Source organism: Sinohyriopsis cumingii, chromosome 14 (genome assembly GCF_028554795.1).
Source record: "Sinohyriopsis cumingii isolate HCF-2022 chromosome 14, ASM2855479v2, whole genome shotgun sequence".
NCBI lineage: Eukaryota > Metazoa > Mollusca > Bivalvia > Unionida > Unionidae > Sinohyriopsis > Sinohyriopsis cumingii.
This window is the reverse complement of record NC_142974.1, coordinates 96,956,837-96,979,792: the sequence shown is the minus strand read 5'-3', so window position 1 is coordinate 96,979,792 and position 22,956 is coordinate 96,956,837. Positions and strand designations below refer to the sequence as shown.

At 34.9% G+C, this 22,956-nt stretch overlaps 2 protein-coding genes across 2 annotated transcripts; one reads left to right on the top strand and one right to left on the bottom strand.

Annotated features, from left to right (window-relative positions):
- Window positions 1-622: 622 nt before the first annotated feature.
- LOC149784445 (WSCD family member CG9164-like) lies at window positions 623-19,265 on the bottom strand. The gene is made up of 5 exons (XM_089932989.1): window positions 19,211-19,265; window positions 18,481-18,496; window positions 10,752-10,852; window positions 3,661-3,903; window positions 623-1,005 (listed from the first exon to the last, which is right to left on the bottom strand). Exons 1-5 carry the CDS (start codon window positions 19,263-19,265, stop codon window positions 647-649), a joined length of 774 nt encoding a protein of 257 aa, XP_089789115.1. The 3' UTR covers window positions 623-646.
- Window positions 19,266-21,737: 2,472 nt separating this feature from the next.
- On the top strand, window positions 21,738-22,229 carry LOC149784444 (protein CFDP2-like). The gene has a single exon (XM_089932988.1). It carries the CDS (start codon window positions 21,738-21,740, stop codon window positions 22,227-22,229), a length of 492 nt encoding a protein of 163 aa, XP_089789114.1.
- The last annotated feature ends 727 nt before the right edge of the window (window positions 22,230-22,956 follow it).

Sequence of the window (22,956 nt, the reverse complement as noted above, 5' to 3'; positions counted from 1 at the left end):
AACCAGGATATAGGTCTGTCTGCTGTATAAAATATTCAAATTTATCGGAAAGTTTAGGAATTTCCAAGTAGAAACTGACGTCTAAGCCTCAGATTCAAATAAACATGTTTACCTCCATTGATAAGGATCTGAATATTTAATCGATAATCATTGCTATGTATTATGATGTTTAGAAAATAAATGTCACTGATCATGTTCATTATGACCATGATTTTGGACAAAGTTAAGTACAGAATACAGATGTACTTAATGTATAATCATTAAGAAAAACCAACAAACAATACAAATTAAATATGTATAACATTGCCTACAATAAAAATCGGATTAAATGAAATCTACCCATTTACATTCAGTAGTACCGATGCTGTGATAACCTATAAAATTGAAATGTTTTAGGGTCAAGCCTATTACGAACAAAAAACCCATACATATACTTTTTTTTCCTGAAACAATGAGATAACATTTTCCGGTAATTATTTTCAACCAGTCCGAGACCTTCATTCTTTTAGAAACAGTATTTAATATACCACAACACATAGGCTGGTTCCATAGCTCATACTATAAGTAACTGCATGTGACCTATGCTGTCAATAATCAAATTAAATAATTGACGACTCTGATTCCATGTATTCTCATAACAACTGAATTATTTCCAGGGATTGTTAAACTTCCATTCAATAGCGTACCTCTCCCTCAATATTTGTGATATATTTGCCACGTATGCGTTTATTTCCAATTGTTGTCGCAGGGAGTAAAGCTTGCTCAGTTCTAGCTCCAATGCAAAGTGTCGATGATATTCGCCATTTTGGTTCAAAATTGCGCAGTCTATATCATGTTGAGAATAATTAAGTGCAAGGAATATCAATAAGTTCTCAAGTGTTTGCCTTGGACTTTCTTTCAAATGTTCGTAGATAATTACATGCATCTTACGAGTGTAGTTGGACAACCAGTCTACCGCGAAATTCTTCCATTTTTTCATCTCTCTGTCAGCGAACGCAGGCCAGCCTTCAAGAAAGATGAGCCACTGATTTTGTTGTGATAAAATGCATGTCACTGTTAATAGCATAACATTACATGAATGCACATGACAAATGGTAGATAGATGATATTAGTATTATTATTGTCTGTATTAAAGAATCATGGTATATCGGGGATATAGCCTTATGGTTACACCATTTTATAGTAAGAAAATAGATATCGCTATTGCTCTTCCTTTAGTAGGTAAATGCCGACTAATTCGCCTTCGGTGTTTTCTCGGGTTCTTCCTCCAATATTTATACTGGCCGCCATGCATAGCCTATCGTGTGCTGAAAAATGGCGTTAAACCCCACAACAACGACAACAACAACTACAACTAATTCGCCATTTTATCGCACAATTTCAAACCAATAAGAAACGGCATCTAAAAGTTTCGAACAACACTTTAATTAGACAATAAGTAATGTGAAGTTTTGTACATCAACGTTTACTTTTGTGTTTATTGTTTGCTTTTGTCCCTGATTTGTAATTGCCTTGACAAAGACTCCACAGAGAGTCCGCAGTTACTTAAAAAGTAGTTCTGCAATGTCATTGTAGTTTTTGTATTCAATTATATTATCTGAGTCACTTCTTGACACACGGTATCCTATGCTGGATCCAATGAAGTTGAAAGGACTCTTTTTTGACATACCACTTGTACTTGTCGTATAACAGACTAAACAGTATTAAATCCTTCAATGCAGGAATTGAATCCATGCCGCTAATAACGGAATCTCACCAAGCATTTATTCAGCAGCACCCGGCCATAATCTCGCCCAGCTCCTAAAACGGATGGAATAAGGTCCAAGGTACGGACACGAGGTAATGAAAACTCGCCTGCTAAACGGAATTTGACACTCAGCTTTGGATTTATTTTGAGAAATGCAAAGTATATCTGTTTAATTATAATTATATTTTGACACCTGTAAATCAAACAGAGGAAAGCGCACATTTTGGATCCCGTATTGTATGTTAGAATATATAATGATATGAAACATATATATATATATATATATATATATATATATATATATATATATATATATATATATATATATATATATATATATATATATATATATATATATGTTATTCCTTCTAGCGCTTTTGCACCAATGTCATTAAGGCACATTATCCGTCCGAGTTCACACAAAATAAATTAAACAAATTGGACAACAAAATCAGACACAAAATTATCACTTTAAATGACAATCTGTGCAGGGCCTGGGTTGAGTGGAGTTCTGGAATGCGGTTAAAACCCAATATATATTATCTTATGTATGATATGCAAATCTTTATTTCCATATTTAGGCCTAAATCATTTTTCTTCTTCGAAATAAATCTTATAATGTGTGAAACTGTACACCTCTAGTATAAATTTATTTAATCAGTAAGAAGGCGCCAGAAAAATGCATAAAAAAGAACTCCAAGCAACAAAACGTAGGCATGTTGTTGTTGTTGTTGTAGGGGTTAACGCCATTTTTCAGCACAAGATAGGATATACATGGCGGCCACTATTAATGGTGGAGGCAGAACCCGGAAAAATCGAGAAGCTACTGGTAAGCTTTCTCACATACCCACATTGGCCGAATCAGAGACCCGAACCCACGCAGACAGAGGGGAGATGGCAGTGATCCGTAACGGAGAGCGCTTAGACCACTCGGCCACTAGGGGCCCCTAGGCATAATGTATTTCCTTGTTTAATTAGTTTTGCACTTCAATATTGCAAAGTATTCGTGATTGAACTTACATGAACTTTTGCTATTGACATTTTGTCGCCCATTTAGTATCATTCACTCTTTTCACTCCATGATAAACTGTTACACGTTTAGGAAAAAGATTGATTAAATATAGTTTTAAAATATTGTTTGGCCAAATACCCTTTATAATTTTTTAACTGAAAAATATAAATAGACAAACAGAATAGATGACGTTTATGTATTTGAGAATTGCTAGAAAGCTATCATTATATCTGGACGTCGGGGCATATTGTCACTGACTGCAGAAATTTCATAGAAATTTGTCACCTCCCTTACACATAATACCGCATCATGTCATGGCACATATAAATATTCCATCACTTTGATTCTTTACGTAATTTTCTGGAAATCATAGCCACCTGCTGCCTAACTCTCCATTAAATGTTAAACATTCCCTTCATTTGAATTTGGATTGGAAGTTTCGGTCCGTTGAGAAATTAGAGCATATAAAGATGGACTGCGTAATTTTAACATTGCAGTGATGTTAAATAAAAGATGTATTTGTTTGTTAAATTGGCATCAACATTTGAAACTCAAAAATATTGGATACGCAGTTGCTGCTTTATTACCAGTTTGTAACATATATATATATATATATATATATATATATATATAGAGAGAGAGAGAGAGAGAGAGAGAGAGAGAGAGAGAGAGCTGGTTATTAACACAAAATGTACAAGGTATATTGGTCTAATAGTGTACACATACATGCATTTTCTTATCCGTTCGAAATATTAAAAGCTTATATGGGACCAGTTTTTCTTGTTATGTGTGATTTGCGCTGTTCACTCATCTACCCAACGGATGCATGGTGAAAAAAGACGTAGAATTTTCATGGATTTTTCACGTACTTATTCTTATTGGGTTGATAGGGGTACTGTACCTGATTCATTAAGCGCCGTATAGTTGGTGTGCTTGTTGAATCCAGCTCTCATCAAATTGAAGAGAGACAGCACAGCATGTGCTGGATGTCTCACTATGAGAACTGCCTTTTGGTACCTCGCTCTCGTCTTCTCTCCCCATCTGTGCGTTTTCACTACGATGGCCCTTCCGTCAAAGACACATTCCCCAATTTTAAAGCTGGGAAACAATCTCTTATCACAATACACACTCCCAGTGGCAAATCCTGAAAATGTCCTTTTTTGTTTAAATGTTTCGTGGATATTAAATTCTTTCTCAAATATTGGTACTTTTGTATGCCGAGTCAAACCAGCCTGTAAGGTTACTGGTATTACGCAAGAAATTGTCTTAAACCCTCAAGGTTTTGTGAATCAACTTACTGTACAAATTAACGTCTATTAAACACTCACATATATTCAGATAAACCCCTGTTAAACAGTCAGATTTGATTAGTGATCCATTTTCTCGGCATGGCTATTTATAATAGGTTTGAAGGTTTAAGTTAAAGTTTCTCATTATCGAGAATTCACGGCTGATACATTACTTTAATTTTTTATGAACTGTTTCGTTCAATGTTCTTATACGATTACGTATGTCAATTGTTACATATACGAATCCGCATGTTAATTATTACATATACGAATCCGTATATCAATTATTGTATATAAGAATCCGTATGTTAATTATTACATATACGAAACCGTATGTTAATTATTCCCTATGTTAATTATTATATATATATATATATATATATATATATATATATATATATATATATATATATATATATATACGAAACCGTATATTAATTATATACGAACCAGTATATATATATATATACGAAACCGTATATTAATTATATACGAACCAGTATATTAATTATAATATATACGAATCCGTATGTTAATTATTACATATACGAATCCCTGTGTCAATTATTACATATACGAATCCATGTCAATTATTCCGTATGTTAATTATTATATACGAATCCGTACGTTAATTCCGTATATCAATTATTATATATACGAATCCGTATGTTAATTATTACATATACGAACACGTATGCTAATTATTATGTATACAAATCCATATGTTTATTATTATATATACGAATCCGTCTGTCAGTTATTATGCATACGAATCCGTATGTTAATTAGTATATATACGAATCCGTATGTTAATTATTACATATACGAATCCTTATGATAATGATTCCGTATGTCAAATATTATATATACGAATCCGTATGTTAATTATTATATATATGAATCCGTCTGTCAATTATTATGTATACGAATCCGTCTGTCAATTATTATGTATACGAATCCGTATCTTAATTATTATATACGAATCCGTATTTTCATTATTATATACGAATCCGTAAGTTAATTATTCCGTATATCAATTATTATATTTACGAATCCGTATGTTAATTATTTTATATACGAATCAGTATGTTAATTATTACATATACGAATCCGTATGTTAATTATTATGCATACAAATCCGTATGTTAATTATTATATATACGAATCCGTCTGTCAGTTATTATGTATACGAATCCGTATGTTAATTAGTATATATAAGAATCCGTATGTTAATTCTTACATATACGAATCCGTCTGATAATTATTATATATATGAATCCGTCTGTCAATTATTATGTATACGAATCCGTCTGTTAATTATTATACATACGAATCCGTATTTTAATTATTATATACGAATCCGTAAGTTAATTATTCCGCATATCAATTATTATATATACGAATCCGTATGTTAATTATTATATATACGAATCCGTATGTTAATTATTACATATACGAATCCGTATGTTAATTATCATGTATACAAATCCATATGTTAATTATTATATATACGAATCCGTCTGTCAGTTATTATGTATACGAATCATTATGTTAATTATTATATATACGAATCCGTATGTCAATTATTACACATACGAATCCGTATGATAATGATTCCGTATGTCAAATATTATATATACGAATCCGTATGTTAATTATTATGTATACGAATCCGTATGTTGATTATTATATAAACGAATCCGTCTGTCAGTTATTGTGTATACGAATCCGTCTGTCAATTATTATGTATACGAATCCGTATGTTAATTATTATATATACGAATCCGTCTGCCAATTATTATGTATACGAATCCGTATGATAATTATTACATATACGAATCCGTATTTTAATTATTACATACACGAATCAGTATGTCAATTATTACACAAACGAATCCGTATGTTGATTATTATATATACGAATCCCGTCTGTAAGTTATTGTGTATACGAATCCGTATGTTAATTATTATATATACAAATCAGTATGTTAATTATTATATATACGAATCTTTCTGGCAATTATTATGTATACGAATCCGTATGATAATTATTACATATACAAATCCGTATTTTAATTATTACATACACGAATCAGTATGTCAATTATTACACAAACGAATCCGTATGTTGATTATTATATATACGAATCCCGTCTGTCAGTTATTGTGTATACGAATCCGTATGTTAATTATTATATATACAAATCCGTATGTTAATTATTATATATACGAATCCGTCTGTCAATAATTATGTATATAAATCCCTATGTTAATTATTACATATACGAATCCGTATATCAATTATATATATATATATATATATATATATATATATATATATATATATATATATATATATATATATATATATATATATATATATACACGAATCCGTATTTTAATTATTACATACACGAATCCGTATGTCAATTATTACATAAACGAATCCGTATGTTAATTATTATATATACAAATCAGTATGTTAATTATTATATATACGAATCTGTCTGGCAATTATTATGTATACGAATCCGTATGTTAATTATTATATATACGAATCTATCTGTCAATAATTATATATACGAATCCCTATGATAATTATTACATATACGAGTCCATATCTTGCTTATTACAATCAAATATAATATACTTCTCTGAATTCTTTGACATCATTTCGTTCTTAACACACACACACACACACACACACACACACACAGAGAGAGATGTGTATATATATATATATATATATATATATATATATATATATATATATATATATATATATATATATATATATATATATATATATATATATAATTAGAAAACCAATATTGTACGTAAACACAAGAGCAATATTGATATAGGTTTCCATTTCCCATTTCCCGACTGTCTATGAGCGAGTAGTTTACAAGGAGTTTTGCAAATCTGAGGTAAAGGAGTTTACATTGATAGTCAACATTAATTCTAATTTTTTTTCATCCTTTCCAAATAACCGTTAGCACCGTAACTTCCTAGAATTCAACAGTTGTTCTTGCAACATTTTTTAAGAACTATTTTGCAGAGATGGCAAAAACAAAATTTACGATGCTATTTATGTGTACATGAGTCTCAGTTCAGGAACCAAGCGGACTATGAAGCATTGAAGACAAAAAGACTTTGAGCAGGGGCGAAATGTCTGAAGTTCGAGCTTTACCTTTATTTTCACCGTTGCATCTAAAATCTTCCTCTGAAGATGCGATTGTGCCAAACTGTTTAAACATGGAGTCTCGCATATAGTTTTGTAACCTGACCTTTATTTATGGACACATGGATACACCTAACTTTCAGAAAGCTGGCTGATGAAATAATCCTTTTTATATGTCTACCATATATCACCCACCCCGGTGTAAATATGATATTGATTTTTGGTCATAATGTATTTCCTTTATGTGTACAGTTTTCTTACATTTTATTGGTTGTTTTAATTCTTTAATGTATGTTTAAAGTAGATAAAACATTTTATGAGTGAAAAATCTTTAAAGCTGTCAAAAAATGGTTTCTATCGTACATATAATTTAACCTTCTTTTCTTCTGGCTAGATTCACGCTACAGTTTGCGACAAAAAAGTAAACTCCCAGATAATGATTGAAAATCGGCTTACTGCACGATGCATTTTTTCCAGCCATTATTTGACCAACAGTGATAAACAATACCGGCGGTTATTGCATATATGAGAGGTTTTATTACACTCATTACAAAATATACATGAATTAACAATGGACGGGACAATTTGCGTTAAAGATTACTTACCATCACATAACTCCCTTTTCCTTCATCTGTTTTGTTTGTAGGGCTGAGTTTTGGATGGTAAGGGTGTGTGCTGGATGTTTAGGATGGATATTGTATTACCAAATAAGTCAATGTCTGTAATTAGATGTCTTTGTGTTTCTTTCAAATTTTTTTATTCACCTCTTTAAAAATATCCAAAGTGACCTATCATCGCTCAGATTAACCGACGATTTAATATTTAGAAGGTGGGGGATTTTCTTTCGTGCCGGGATATTGTATGCATTTTACCTCACTAATTGTTTTTTCTTCTACTAATGTAATGAATATATAGTCATTGTTTGCTTGTAAGGAGTGAATAACGAATATATCTGATTTCATAGTTGAATAGCTCATGATTTAAATATAAAATGAGATTAAATATATCCGTTATTCACCCAGAGCAAGCACATTTTCTTTTCATTATATGCTCAAACGTATTGACCAGCAAATTAATTAACAGATTGAAGTAGTAATTGTCTTTTTCGGTATCTCGCATTATGTCATCTGTACAATGGTTATGTTCTGCTATGTTTTCTGTATATTCGCATGGAACTTACCAGTAGCAACATGTCCAGTGGTTATGTTCTGCTATTTTTTCTGTATATTCGCATGGAACATACCAGTAGCAACATGTCCAATGGTTACGTTCTGCTATGTTTTCTGTATATTCGCATGGAACTGACCAGTAGCAACATGTCCAATGGTTATGTTCCGCTATGTTTTCTGTATATTCGCATGGAACTTACCAGTAGCAACATAATTATTTTCTTCTAATTCACAGCAAACACCAGATAAACAAAACAACTGAAGAAAAACAACATGAACGTGATACTATATTTGATTTTAGTACTATTGCGTGAGAGTTGGCATTTGTGACCACTAGACCAAACAAGTGACATAATGGCAGCATGGATGTTTTTCATCATCATACTATCAGTGTCTATTGAGCGCAGTGAAAACGTGCTTTTTATCTTCTAACCCAGAGGATTATCAAATTATATCTGTCGGCAAATCCACTAATCCACACACAAGCATAAAATAATTTGTTGTGTTTTAAATTAGAGCAAGAGTTTTATTTTAAATTTGATGAAAGCCTGACATCTGTTTATCAAATGAATCCCAGACCCCCTCCGGAAAATTAAATGCTCAGTCTCTAATGTTACAGATACTAGCCATTGAAAACAACTACGTATTTAATGTTTGCGTTTATAAAAGTAAAAGAGGCAATTCGACAAAATTATAACTTAAAAGATTGCTTTTATAAAGTTTATTCAACGTTGCAATTGCGTACATGGTATAAGACCATGGAATGATGTCTACCTTTTCTATTGTTTGATAAAAATAGAATTGGAATTTTCATCGGTAGTGTATGTATGACGGAGACATTTGACCAAATGCATCATTGTTTGCATGGACATTCCCAAAACTGCTGTTAGTCAGAAAAGGTGTTTGGTCAATATGAATAGATGTTGATACGTCACTAAAGTTATTTGACTGTCAAAATAGGTATTGGTCAGTCAGAACAGGTATTGCCGAGTCAAAATAAGTGTTATAATATTTATTGGTCAGCCAGATTATTTTGCTAGTTACCCTGAATACGCGTGAGTCAGAAGAAGTATTGCTCAGTCATAACAAGTATTGATTAGATGTTAGTCACTGTCTCTTACTAGACTTGTATTGACCCATATGCATCAGAATAGTTGTTGGTCAATCAAAATTGGAGTTGGTTAATGCAGACTACTTTGGAATATGTATTGATTACTAACAGTATGTGTTGGTTAGTTCACAATAAGTGATTGTTAGTTAAAATAGATAAATGTCAGTTACAGTTGGTGTTCATTAGTTACGAAGTGTGTTGATCAATCAGGAGTGAGTGTTGTCTGTTATTTAGTGTGCCTGACCCACTCGGTTCAAGTTTCATAAACCCTATAGTGTCCGTCATATTACATAAGCCCCATAATATCATACGCAGTGTTAAGTTCTCACTAGGGGTGCGGGCACTAGAACGCCAATGTTACATTCGCATGGGATCCCTGATACTGATAGAGCCAAATTTCCACAGCATGCTCTAATTCGCAAATTTTAACTTCGTATAATGTTAATTTCCATAGGCAGTAGCTACACCGCCAATGTTGAATATTATCATGACTCGTCTACCGCTAATGCCAAATCCCATAACAGTACATCCCGTTCCAAATTGGTCATAATTATAATTCTCATAGCATCCATACCGTTCCAAATTTGTCATAATGTTAATTCCCACAGCATCCGTATCGTACCAAATTTGTCATAATGCTAATTCCTTTATGGATTTTTAAGTCGCTAGTGTCAAGTTCTCACAGGGGGTCATACGGCTTCAAATGTGACGCAGTGTTTCTTTGTATATGGGCTATAAATGGCAGACGTTAAGGAAACTATAAACCACTAATGCGGAAATTACTGTTAGGGCCCTAGCAATCACGACCCAAATTTGGCTGAATGTATTTCTCCATCGTGGGTCATAGTGACTCTTTATACTACTCATGACTCAGTCATTTCATGTTACCTACTTCTCTTCATTATCAAAGCAATTGTCTTGAGGTTAAATGAAAAATTTCTGGATTAATCAACAAATTAGTATTGCCTTATGCATCAGCCAGTCGCAGGAACATATTTAAATAGTTAAAGTAACTGGAACCGCACAGACAAATAAATAAAACAAAAAGCCCCTCCCGAACCGCCCCACCTCGCCTCCCCCACATTAAAACTGTCTGGTTATATACTCACACACACACGTCCATGTGCTGGTCCGTACATCGAACAAATTTGGAAATACAAAGGGATGCCAGTTATGTTCATCCTCAAATCGAGGATGAACACAGCTGAGATCCTGCTGAATTTACAAATTGATATCAACCTGTTGCCTGTTGAATAAGATGCCTCGTCCACGTGTTTCCAGATCCGGGGTAACTTGCCAACGCTGTCTTTGGAAATGGTGTGTCAGCGAGACTTATTTTCCTGACGGGACAATATACTGGAAGAACTGAATGTCCATCAGACTTATTATCTATAACTGTCGATTGATCCTTCCTTGTTTTATGTGTTAGTGTTATTCTGATGTTAATGAGATTAGTTGCAATTATGAAAACACACGTTATGAAAACGAACAAAGGTAGCGAGCACACGCACTTCATTGTTTGTTTAGTGTTAAAGATGGAGTCGATGAGCAATGCTTTTTTCTTTCTGAAATGAAAACAAAAATACAGTTGAAAGGTGTGATTATATAAATGAAACAATCAAATGGACGTATGCACATACATTTTGAAGAATGAAAGACAATTATTAAATACCTGATATCAACAAGTTTAGAAAGGAACAAGACCACCGTTGTATAGCAGTCAGTGTATTTTGGACATTGAAATATGTATGTTTTTAGTAGTGTTTTGTGGCACGTCATCACAAAAGTGGTTATGTGGTGCCAGCTGAATGTTAAGTTCTAAAAATGAAGAAAAGAAATGAATTGCAGATAAATTTTGGAAGTGAAATCCTTCTCAAAAATTTAAAATATACGGTACAAAATGATAATATTTCAGACACAAAGCTATATATATATATATATATATATATATATATATATATATATATATATATATATATGATCAAAGTAATACATAATGAATACCCTTGCATAATCTCGTAATCCTCAATCATGAGCGTGATGAACGATTCTGGCTTTCTTGCGGTGGCTGTATATGTCAGAAGCCATTTTGCAACAATTAATTAAAGCGTTTGATGCAATCAGAACTGCACAGACAAGAAACATGCCGAGATGAAATTATCCGATCTTTTTTTGGTGCGCTTTATCATATTTTGCGAAATAATGCTGAACTTGGTACGAATCTGACGCCGCCATCTTGAAAGCATGTTGTAAGTTAGATCTATTGTTGGGGGGCCCCGATTGGCCGAGTGGTATAAAGCGCTCTCCGTTACGGATCACTGCCATCTCACCTCTGTCTGCATGGGTTCGAGTCTCGGATTCAGCCAATGTGGGTATGTGAGAAAGCTTGCCAGTAGCTTCTCGTGGGTCGGTGGTTCTTTCATGGGTTTTTCCCGGGTTCTTCCTCCACCATTAATACTGGCCGCCATGTATAGCCTATCGTGTGCTGAAAAATGGCGTTAAACCCAACAACAACAACACGATCTATTGTTGTGCCTTTCTTCCAAGCAGTGTTTTGTGCAAATGATATAGCGCACCAAGGACACTAGTTATTTATATCAGCTGGCTTTCTTACCTGAGCGGTTCTGACTGTTTTCAAGGCTTCGAACAATTGTTTCAACCCGCTGAGATTTGATGCTAATACAGAAAAGTCTGATATGATTAAAATAGGACTGCCCATAAGGTGGTGAAATTAATCTTGGTACTGTAAAAAAGAAATCGGTGTAACCAATTTGAATCATTTATCATGACTGGGGAATATCGTTCCATCAACTGGCTGATTCAATCTATCCAAATTTCCTGGTTTATCACAGATGGATGGTCGAGCAAAAAGTTCTATTTCCTAGTCGAAACATGTAGCCACGTGGAAGAATTTCTATTAAAAAAACCCCAAATAACATCATTATTTTAATTTAAAATCGGATCATCGGGAAATTGTCATTTAACATATATACCAATATCATGTTTTGGAAACTAAAACAAAAATAATAGAAAAGAAACACCATAGAAACGTTTCTGATAGACATTCCGGTAAGCAACAATATCTTTCTCATTGGGCTGTCACCCAAAGTATTTCATTGAAAACATCCCCTTCAGCCAACATTTAGATTCCATTGGATACGCTCCGAGGACGAGAGATTAGACAATAGGGTTAAATATAAACTCTTGAAACCTACCCCCTGCTGAACTTAGGACTAAATAACAAAACAAAACATGCAGAAAGAGGTGGCGGAAAAAGAAAAAAACGAGACAACCTACGTTAATACAATGAGAGACGTATGTGATGCAATTTCGACTAAAAAAAATTGTTTATTTCTTCTGGAGTCTACTGTTAAAAATCAATAATACAAAATATCTGATCACAAATATATTACAGTAAATATGGGACTTTCTCCATCCAGTAATCGTCCTTTCATGTGAACATCATAACAATGGAACGTTTAGAAATGAAACTGACAATTTAGGGTAAACATGGACCGTCTACTGTACCTACCGGTTCTGTATCAACGAATGTGACATTACACGTATTGGACATTCTGTGTTGAAAAATGATTTTTTTTCTTCTGTTTAAAATATTCTGTTAATTCGGAAGAACACTTGTTCTTATATATATATATATATATATATATATATATATATATATATATATATATATATATATATATATATATATATATATGTATAATCTACTTTCAAGTCTTAATAGTTCTTCAGCTGCGTTTGGGATTATCTTTCATGCGCAACAAATGAAAGGTAAAGATTCCCCGTCAGAATGAACGAAATTATTCCTTCTTCTTTCTCTCTAAATAATTTCCACTGAAATAAAATCTGTGATGAAAAGAATCTCAAATTAGTAATGATTAATATTAAATATTAATATTGGAATTAAATTTATGAAATTCGTTGAATAATGTCCAGCTTTTGCGAGCTAACTAGTTTCATGAATTCAGTATTAAATCATTATCCATTTGAGATCATCCATCAAAGTACATGGATGAGACAAAACTATCATATATGTTATTGTATACAAAGTCTACTTAATTCAGTATGTGGAAGAGATAGAAAATGTCATTTATCTCAGGAAGAGACAAATTCTAATCAGAATGTGCACATATCCGAAAGAACAGTCAAAATTGAATTCTTACATCTAGAGCAGAAACGGAGACTTACTGGAATCGGTTCCTATGAACACTCAAGCCTGCTAGTAAATCAAGATGGTTAAAGCTGGGAATATCAGCAATTGTAAAGTTATAACATTTATGCATGAAAGTTATAAATAAATAAATAAATACATATTTAGCCGGTATAGATGGCGCCTTCCATATGTGTCAGCATATCTTTATTTAAATTCGTTCTTTCATCTTCTATCAGCAGTCATTCAAAAATCACGGGTGTGTCACTGATTACTAATTTGGTCACATGTGTTGATTATGCTGTCAGATTTTAATGTCTGTACGGTGTCTCAGTGAAATCACAATATCAACTCTCTCATTCTAAAAATTCAGTTTTCCAGTTTGATCAATAGCTCTTTTCTTTATTAAAATTCACATACAAATAAACCACATCATTTAATGTACGTGTGCCAGTATGTTTTTTCTCCCTTTTATTTCTTCGTGATCTGTTTGTATGGATGATGTTTGTTTTTTTGAAATATAGTTTTTCTTTGAAAAGGGGATACATATGTATGCTTGTAAGATATAAGGCTGGGCAATATTGATCCTTTCACGGAGCTTGGTCACTTTTTCAATCAAATCCAACACCAATTTAGTTTTATATGAAATAGTAAAGTGCAGTACATAAAGGTGGCTGAGTCGCCGACTGGGTCACATAGTTGCCGACTGTGTCGCTGACGGTGTCGCAGAGTCGCCAAATGGGTCGCTGAATCGCCGCCTGTTTCGTCCACTGGTCGACTGGATCGCTGACTCGCCGACTGGGTCGCAGAGTTTTCGACCTGTGTGGCAGGGTCACCGAGTAGGTCGCAGAGTCGTCGACTGGGTCGCTGACTTTGTCGCAGACTGAATCGTTTGGTCGCTGAGTCGCCAACTGGGTGTTCTGTGGTCGACGATAGTGTCGCTGACTGGGTTGCTGAATCGCCGACTGTGTCGCTGATTTGGTCACAGAATCGCCGCTCGTCGTTACTCGATCAAGATCGATCGATCGATCGAGAGAGAGAGAGGAACATTGCAAAATGATGTGAGAAGAGATATCTTCAGCTAAAATGTGTATTGTCGCAGGATTTTTGGACAAGCTCTATAACGCATGTATCCTGATCGACGAAAGAAAATGTCCCTACACCATTTAGATTCCTCGGCCTGGCTCTTTCCTGTTCGACGAACTGCGGATAAATGTGCTTGCTCCGACAGGTTATACTGCTTCGCTTGCAAGGGGGTGTTTTTACACAATACTGCTTCATAACACACCACTGCAGCCACAATTGGTACCAATATATACCCAGGCAGAATCACGTAACCCAGAACTAAGACGCTAGACGGTGCTACAAAGCCCGCTAACATTTAAAAATAAAAAATAAACTTTAACGAAACCAAAATTAGCTTATACAAACCAAAAATTACTGTTCATGTTTTTTCATCCTCATTACAATAGCAAATCGTATAAAAGGCTGCAAGAACAGTTTCTTTATTTGTAAGGTCATACTCTTCATGATTAATAACTTTGGTATAAAAATTAATATTCATTTTCACAATATTAGTAAATGTCGTGGTTGAAATAGTTCTGCATATCTAAAAGACAAATGATCCAGCTGCTTTTCGAAAGTCTAGAAAGTCTGAAAACGTCATAAAGCTAGCAGGCAATTGTTTAATCGAAACACAAATCTAATCAGGTCATGAACATATGATTATCAGTATTCATTTCATCCCTCACATCCCTACGTCAAGCGGTACGTCAATGTACTATAGTCTGATAATACCTCCCCGTTTGTTTGTACACCCCTAACGATTTCAATAACATAAACTTTAATGTGATAAAAAGTGCACAGAACTTAGTCAATTCATTCATTGATTTATAATTCATAGCCTGAATGTGACCAGATTCTCTATGCCTTTCATGATTAACGGACTTTTCCATACTAACACGGCGCCATGTTGCGTACACTATGAATGGGCAAGTTGATTTCCTCAGACATTTTGACGTAGTTCATCGTATTCGGTAACTGCCGGATAATTCCGTAAATTATTATAATGTAGAGTTTAGAGTTATTTCCTTTGCACACATGTACATAGAAATTACACCACTTGTTAAATCCACGTGAAAGGCAACTTTTTAATTGCCATTCCTTGACTTTGCTTGATTCGACATTGTCAATATCGGAAGCAGACGACATGGTATTTTCCTTCTTCGTACATACATGTGTAGCCGGCATACACCTCTTCGCTGAACATTGATTTGTCCAGGAACAAGAAATGACTGGCAAACAGGTTGTCTTTTACACTGAAAACTTCCGCCGTTTGTAATGAAACGCGCAGACGACAGCTGTGATAGGGTCTCTCCTGAGCACACTCAGGTTTGACATTATAAATCAATAAATGAACTAAGTTCTGTGAATCTCTTATTTCATTGGTGCTTTACGTCTTTTACATCAGTAAGGGGGTACAAACAAACGGGGAGGTATATTCAGACTATAGTAAGGTCCGAACACGTGTAAGTTCAAAAGACAGAAAAAAAGTATGTCCCCAAAGTATTAATCATGTTATCTACATATTGATAGCAAGAAGACTAACATATTTAATTTTCAACGGCGTTTATATATATATATATATATATATATATATATATATATATATATATATATATATATATATATATATATATATATATATATATATATAAACTCTGTCAACAATATTTGGAAAGATCCCAAAATTACTCCAATGACATACAATTTGAACAGATCACCACCACGTATGTATAGTAATATAACCAATGAGTATAATTCGTGTATGATAAGTAGCGGTAATAATATTGCCAATACTCCGCCCCTTCCAACGGAACTTCGCAGGAAAGTGAGCCGCGATAGATCAATTATTGTAGCGTTTGACTGGTAACCCAAGCGTGGCAAGTTCGATACCCACCCAAGCAAGAACTTGTGAGCTGTCTGGTTGTCTTATTGGGAAGGGCAATACACTCTCATTTCCTCGGCATGATGTAGAGAATGTGTTACAAGTGCACTTAAAACGGCAACAAAAATATGCAGAAACGCGAAGACATACGAAAGGAAGGACAAATATGATGTTCCCGTTACAAACAAAGGTATCATAAAAATGTCAAGGACGGTAATTCTACTATTTTAATTGAATATTTTTGTGTATGTATGTATGTATGTATGTATGTATGTATGTATGTATGTATGTATGTATGTATCACATGTTGCTAGATGTGGACTTCATTACTTACCCTTTAGTTTTGTATTCACATACGCCACTCCGGTTGTGGCTAATGACACACAACAGGCTGTACACTTGGTATACAAAAATTTGTGTTTCTGTCATACATATAATTTATATACACGCTAAAATTTAATAATTTATACTAGCATTGCGGAAGTGTTTTGTGCTTAAAGCTATGAATTTTATAATGGTTCCGTTTTAGAGCAGCAAAAGGACACGTTATGTGGATGTGTATTAATAACGACGTGTTTATATGAACACTCGAACATATAATGTGGCTGAATTTCGATGTTCGTAACGTGATTCACTGAAGGAGGGACGAAGATTTGGAGACTACACGTATATTTCAGTAGGATTCAATGACCTGAAGTTTGCTTTTGGCTTTTGTTGTGATATTGCGTTTAACGCCATTTTCAGCACACGATAGGTATACATGGTGGCCAGTATGTTTGATGGAAAAGGAACCAGGGCATACTGGCAAACCTTCTCATGTACCCACGCTACACTGCATGGGATTCGAACCCACGCGGGTAATGGGGATCTATAAAGGTGAGCGCTTAAAACCACTTGGAACGCACCCCACTACGACGATAGGAAAGTTTCAAGACAGTGTCGTGTCAATTGGTGCGAAAGATTAAATACAAGATTTTGACCTTTCACGGCTTTGGAGAAATATTTTTGTTCACATTTACTTAAATGTCAGTATAAGAGTCAAGTGTTCACATTGAAGACTATTTATATTTCTTTTCTAATAAAAGCCGACCACCGCATCTATTTAAGAATGCTCGACACAGTTTTCGGCTCAAAGAGAGATGCTTTTCGAATCACGTTTTGAACCGAAAAAGCTCCATTTTATTATGTAAGATGATTCATTAAATTGCTTTGTTATTTCTACCTTACCTTCGGATTCTTGCACTACTCTAGACAATAGTGACCCGCTATTCCTCGAATTACTCAACACAACCGGCTGTGGGGATTTATCATGTACGTATTGTCCGCACAAAATCAGACGCCATTAATCACAAATGCTTCTTTGAAAGTACTGTTTGGGTAAAATGTTTGTTTCGTGTTAAATGACTGATAAAGAACAGTGTGCAAGACATCTTCACCACACTACGATCCAGAAAGTCCATTAAAAAAAATGAACTGTGGAAAAAAATTAAGCTGGATAAAAAGAAAATACAATTCATTGGATTGAAAGAATGGTTAATTGGGCATTGTACCTACACACAACACAACCAAACGCGCCAAAGACTACCATACAGACGAGAGTACGTTAGTTACCTGGATGAGCAATGATGATATGTAGGCATGTAAAGAATTCAAGTATGGATATAAACACATTTTGAAAGAGATATACATATTTCTTCTTTCAAACTTTTTCACCGAGAATTCTTCAAGAAATTAGGGACTAGAGAGAAATATTTAAGAGAGAAAACCTGGAAAGAGACATTTTGATGACAGAACACAGGAATGTGAAGGAGTTACTGGGATATGTACCCATTTAATACGAATCGACTTACTTAGACAAAATGGCATCTGTAGTAGAAAGGTTTAATATAATCTTAAAGAATAGAAAGTGGAATATTTCAGTTAAGACGAAACTAGACAATGGGGGTTGACGCTTTCTAAAAATTGATCGATGGTTGTTATATGACAACATATAAAGGTTGTGCGTGTAAATTTTAAATCTGTAAAACAGAGTTTCAAAATGCAAGAAAATTTTCGAAAAGGATTGCCGTTTTACTTGTACCCAAGAAATATTAAAAAATAATACAGATAACTGTTGTTTGCCCCATTTGATTCTAAAGTGGTAGATTTGACAGGAGATGATATATAGGGCATGTTTCTTCAAAGAGCTAAACTTTATTGGTGCTGACATTACTGGCTGACCATTATGCAGAATCAAGGTTATTAATAATTAAGGCCAAAGGATTTTAGTAGGTTCTGAAGTATTTGTTTTGGATTGTTCATTAAATGTTTGTAGATAATTACGTGGATCTAACGAGTATTGTTGGAATCAGACTTGTGTAATATTCATCCATTTTTCATCTGTCTATCAACAGCATCACCATATTTTGACAGTACACACACACACACACACACACACTGTAATGCACGGATCGAATCATCCCATAAGTGTGTGAGTGACTGTGTGTGTGTGTGTGTGTGTGTGTGTGTGTGTGCACGCTTAACTGAACAATATAGTAGAAAAATCCAGAACAAGAAGAGCGACCGGAAATATATTATTACCTGTTGCCTCGGGGTGATTGAGAATCAGTAATATTCGGTCCTCATAGATTCCCATGCCCGCAGGTTGCAATTTCAAAGGGGTACGTAAATACATATATGGCAGGATCTAAAAGATACACGAGTCTCTAATGAAACTTGAATTAGTAAAATAATAACTAGACTGTTTACTAACCTGTTCAATAGAAACACAAAAAGTTATTCATCCATTTTAATTGCAATTCCCAAAAATATATTGCAAAAATTTAGCGAAACGTTTAAGAATTTTTTCACAGGTATTTTTTTTTACTAACAAAATAATTCCGTTTTGATATAAGGTTTGTTGTGTTATGCCAGCAGATTGAGAGTAAAGAGTTGCAAGAGTTACTCGTCCCTGTCCTCGTTATACTCAACTACACTTCTCCACGTCACTGATCACGCTTGTACTAAAGAGCCACATGTACTTGATGTAAACTTGATACTAAAATGGGTCAAAGTCATGAAAATAGTGCGTTCTAATAGACGAATCCTTAGATAAACATAATTAAATACAAGATTTGTAACACGAAGAAGTACAGTTGCGTATATTGCCGTTGATTTGTTAGTGGTATTAGCGTGTACATCGAAACCTTTCAGTGTTTTCGGTGTCATAATTATCCTATCTGGATGAGCTATCGCACATTTTGTTTAGTTAGATATGGGAGAAGATAAGAGACGGAGAATATCAAAATGTTATGATTTGTCTGGTTAGACAGTGTTACGCTTGTTGCAGATCACTTGTATTTTAAAGACTGACCTTATTAATACGCTGTGACGCCAAAGTAAAGACGCCATCATATATTTATATAAGCATCCAATTAATTTCCACAAGACAAATGTCATTAACTTGCATTTTGAAAGAAGGATTCCAACAGTTTCAGTTTCCACAAGGTTTCATACTAAATGCTCTATTTTGGTCACACCTGTATTCAAGAGTGTTACACATGGGCACCCTAGAAAAGGAAGACTGATGAATAAATATTTCAAGGTCATTACCTCAATAAGAATTTGATCAATCTGCTGTTGTCACATTAGCTGCTTTCTAAATAGGTCACGACATCATGCATTGTGTGAAATTGTTGGGAATCCGCTGAGACACTTAAAATACCAATTTCGTATGTAAGTTGGCAACATTTTTTGTTGTTGTGAAAAGTACATGTAATTACATGCTTATAGAAAATCTGATGGCATCCTCCCGTTATCCTGACAATGAATTCAGATAGCTTCAGTATTGAAAATACCGGTGACTGTAGCAACTGTAAATCTGCCTGACCTGATGAAAAATCACTCAAAATTTGACATTCTTTGTCGTTTAACTTCTAAGAGGTCTTGTTCTTAAAGATGTGTCGTGGCTCATTGAAAGGGACTCGTTCTCCACATCAAAATGACGCCTAAACAACTGAAAGGTGTCACTGTAAATGCAGCACTCAAAACCACGATGGCTGATAGAGAAACTGCAACGCAACATGCTCATAGTTACCCGTTTAGCTCACATCAGGTATGCAACATGTTCATAATATTTACCCATTTTGTAAGTAGCTCAAACCAGATACGCAACATGTTCATAATATTTACCCATTTTGTAAGTAGCTCAAACCAGATACGCAACATGTTCATAATATTTACCCATTTTGTAAGTAGCTCAAACCAGATATGCAACCTGTTCATAATATTTACCCATTTTGTACATAGCTCAAACCAGATACGCAATATATTAATAATATTTACCCTTTTTGCACGTAGCTCACATCAGATACGCAACATGTTCATAATATTTACCCATTTTGTATGTAGCTCAAACCAGATATGCAACCTGTTCATAATATTTACCCATTTTGTACATAGCTCAAACCAGATACTCAACATGTTCATAATATTTAACCACTTTGTACACAGCTCATGTCAGATACGAGTTGTTTACCTCGGCCCCGCTTATGGATAATTCATAGCTTCCTTCATCTCTTTGGACGTTTCTGTCATGATCCTTTTTACTTGTTTTCCTTGACATTGTAGAAATTTCTTAGAGATAACCACCGTGGACGTGATGTCGAAATTGTGACTCCAAAAAATAAAATCCAACTTGCTACTAAAAAATAAAATCGTCTTTTCTGCTAAAATTTTTGTGTTAAATTGCGCTATTAGAAATTTGGGTTTGCAACAAGGAGATCAACAAATGTGGATTATTTTACTCGGCAGTTGTATTGGCTATAACTCTGCCACTACCGGTCCCAGGCCCTGATGTAAAAGGAGGAGGGTTAGGCGTGGAGCTAGCAACCTGACCCTGTAAAATCCAACTTGCTACTAAAACGCCAACAGAAGAAAAACCAGAAATTGAAAGCCTGAGGGTGGAAGGGTATTATTCTGGAAGACTTATGACACTATGTGGTGAAAGCCACGAGCCAACGGCAGCCATAAAACAGACCACCCTTCTATCAAACAGGAGAATTAGATCGCAACATGGAAAGTGAGGACAATGCATGAGACAGGAAAAACAGCACAGGTAGCAGCATAGATGAGGAACTACAACCCATCCCTACTGGACAGATGGATTCAGTCTGGACAAAGAAGCCTGGTGACAGGAGAGACGATACTGTATTCAGGAGATGAGGAAGATAGCGCGCCTCACACACAGGGGGTGGGGCTCATGCTGTCGAAGCAAGCTTATAATGCACTGTTAGGATGGGAACCACACAGGCCCAGAATCCTCATGGTAACGTTTAGGACCAAGAAGGAGAAAATAAAGATGAACGTCATACAGTGCTACACTCCAACAAATGACGGCGAAGAAAAAGATAAATACCAGTTTTACAATAGACTACAGAACATAGTAGAGAGCTTCCCAGACAAAGACATCAACATCCTCATAGGTGACTTCAATGCCAAAGTTGGATCAGACAACACAGGATATGAACAAGCCATGGGAATCCACGGCTTGGGCGAGTTGAACGAAAATGGAGAGATTCGCAGACCTTTGTGTACTGAACAACCTGGTCATCGGGGGTAATATTTTCCCCCACCAGAGAGTCCACAAGAACACATGGATATCGCCAGACCATGTGACAGAAAATCAGATTGACCACATCTGCATAGCCAAGAAGTTCAGAAAATCCCTGTAAGATGTAAGGGTAAAGAGGGGAGCAGATGTGGCATCTGACGACCACTTAGTTATTGCAAGGCTAAAACTTAAGCTAAAGAAGAACTGGATGGGCACAAAAGAGAAGAAAACAAAGTATAACCTCAGCCTGTTGAAAGATGCAAAAACTAAAGAAGAATACAGACTGACGCTTAACAACAAGTACCAAGTGCCACAAGAGTTTCTCGAAGATAAGGAAGACAATGCGAAAAACAGATGGCAGAAAGTTAAGGAGGCAGTAAAGTCAACATGACAAGAAGTACTAGGCCCATGAATCACCAGAAAAAAGAATGGAGTTCAACCGAAACATTGCGCAAAATCTAGGAGCGGAAACGAAAGAAAGCAGCAGTAAATAACAGTAGAACAAGAACTATAAAAGGTAAAGCATCAAGACGGACAAGAGAAACTACGTTGAAGGACTGGCAGCAGAGGCAAAAGAAGCGGTCAAAAGTGGAAACATGAAGAAGCTGTACGACATCACCAAGAAGCTGCCAGGAAAGTACAGCAAAACAGAGAGGCCCGTAAAGGACAAGCAGGAAAAGACCATAACAAGTACAGAACACCAAATGAATAGATGGGCAGAACATTGTGAAGAACT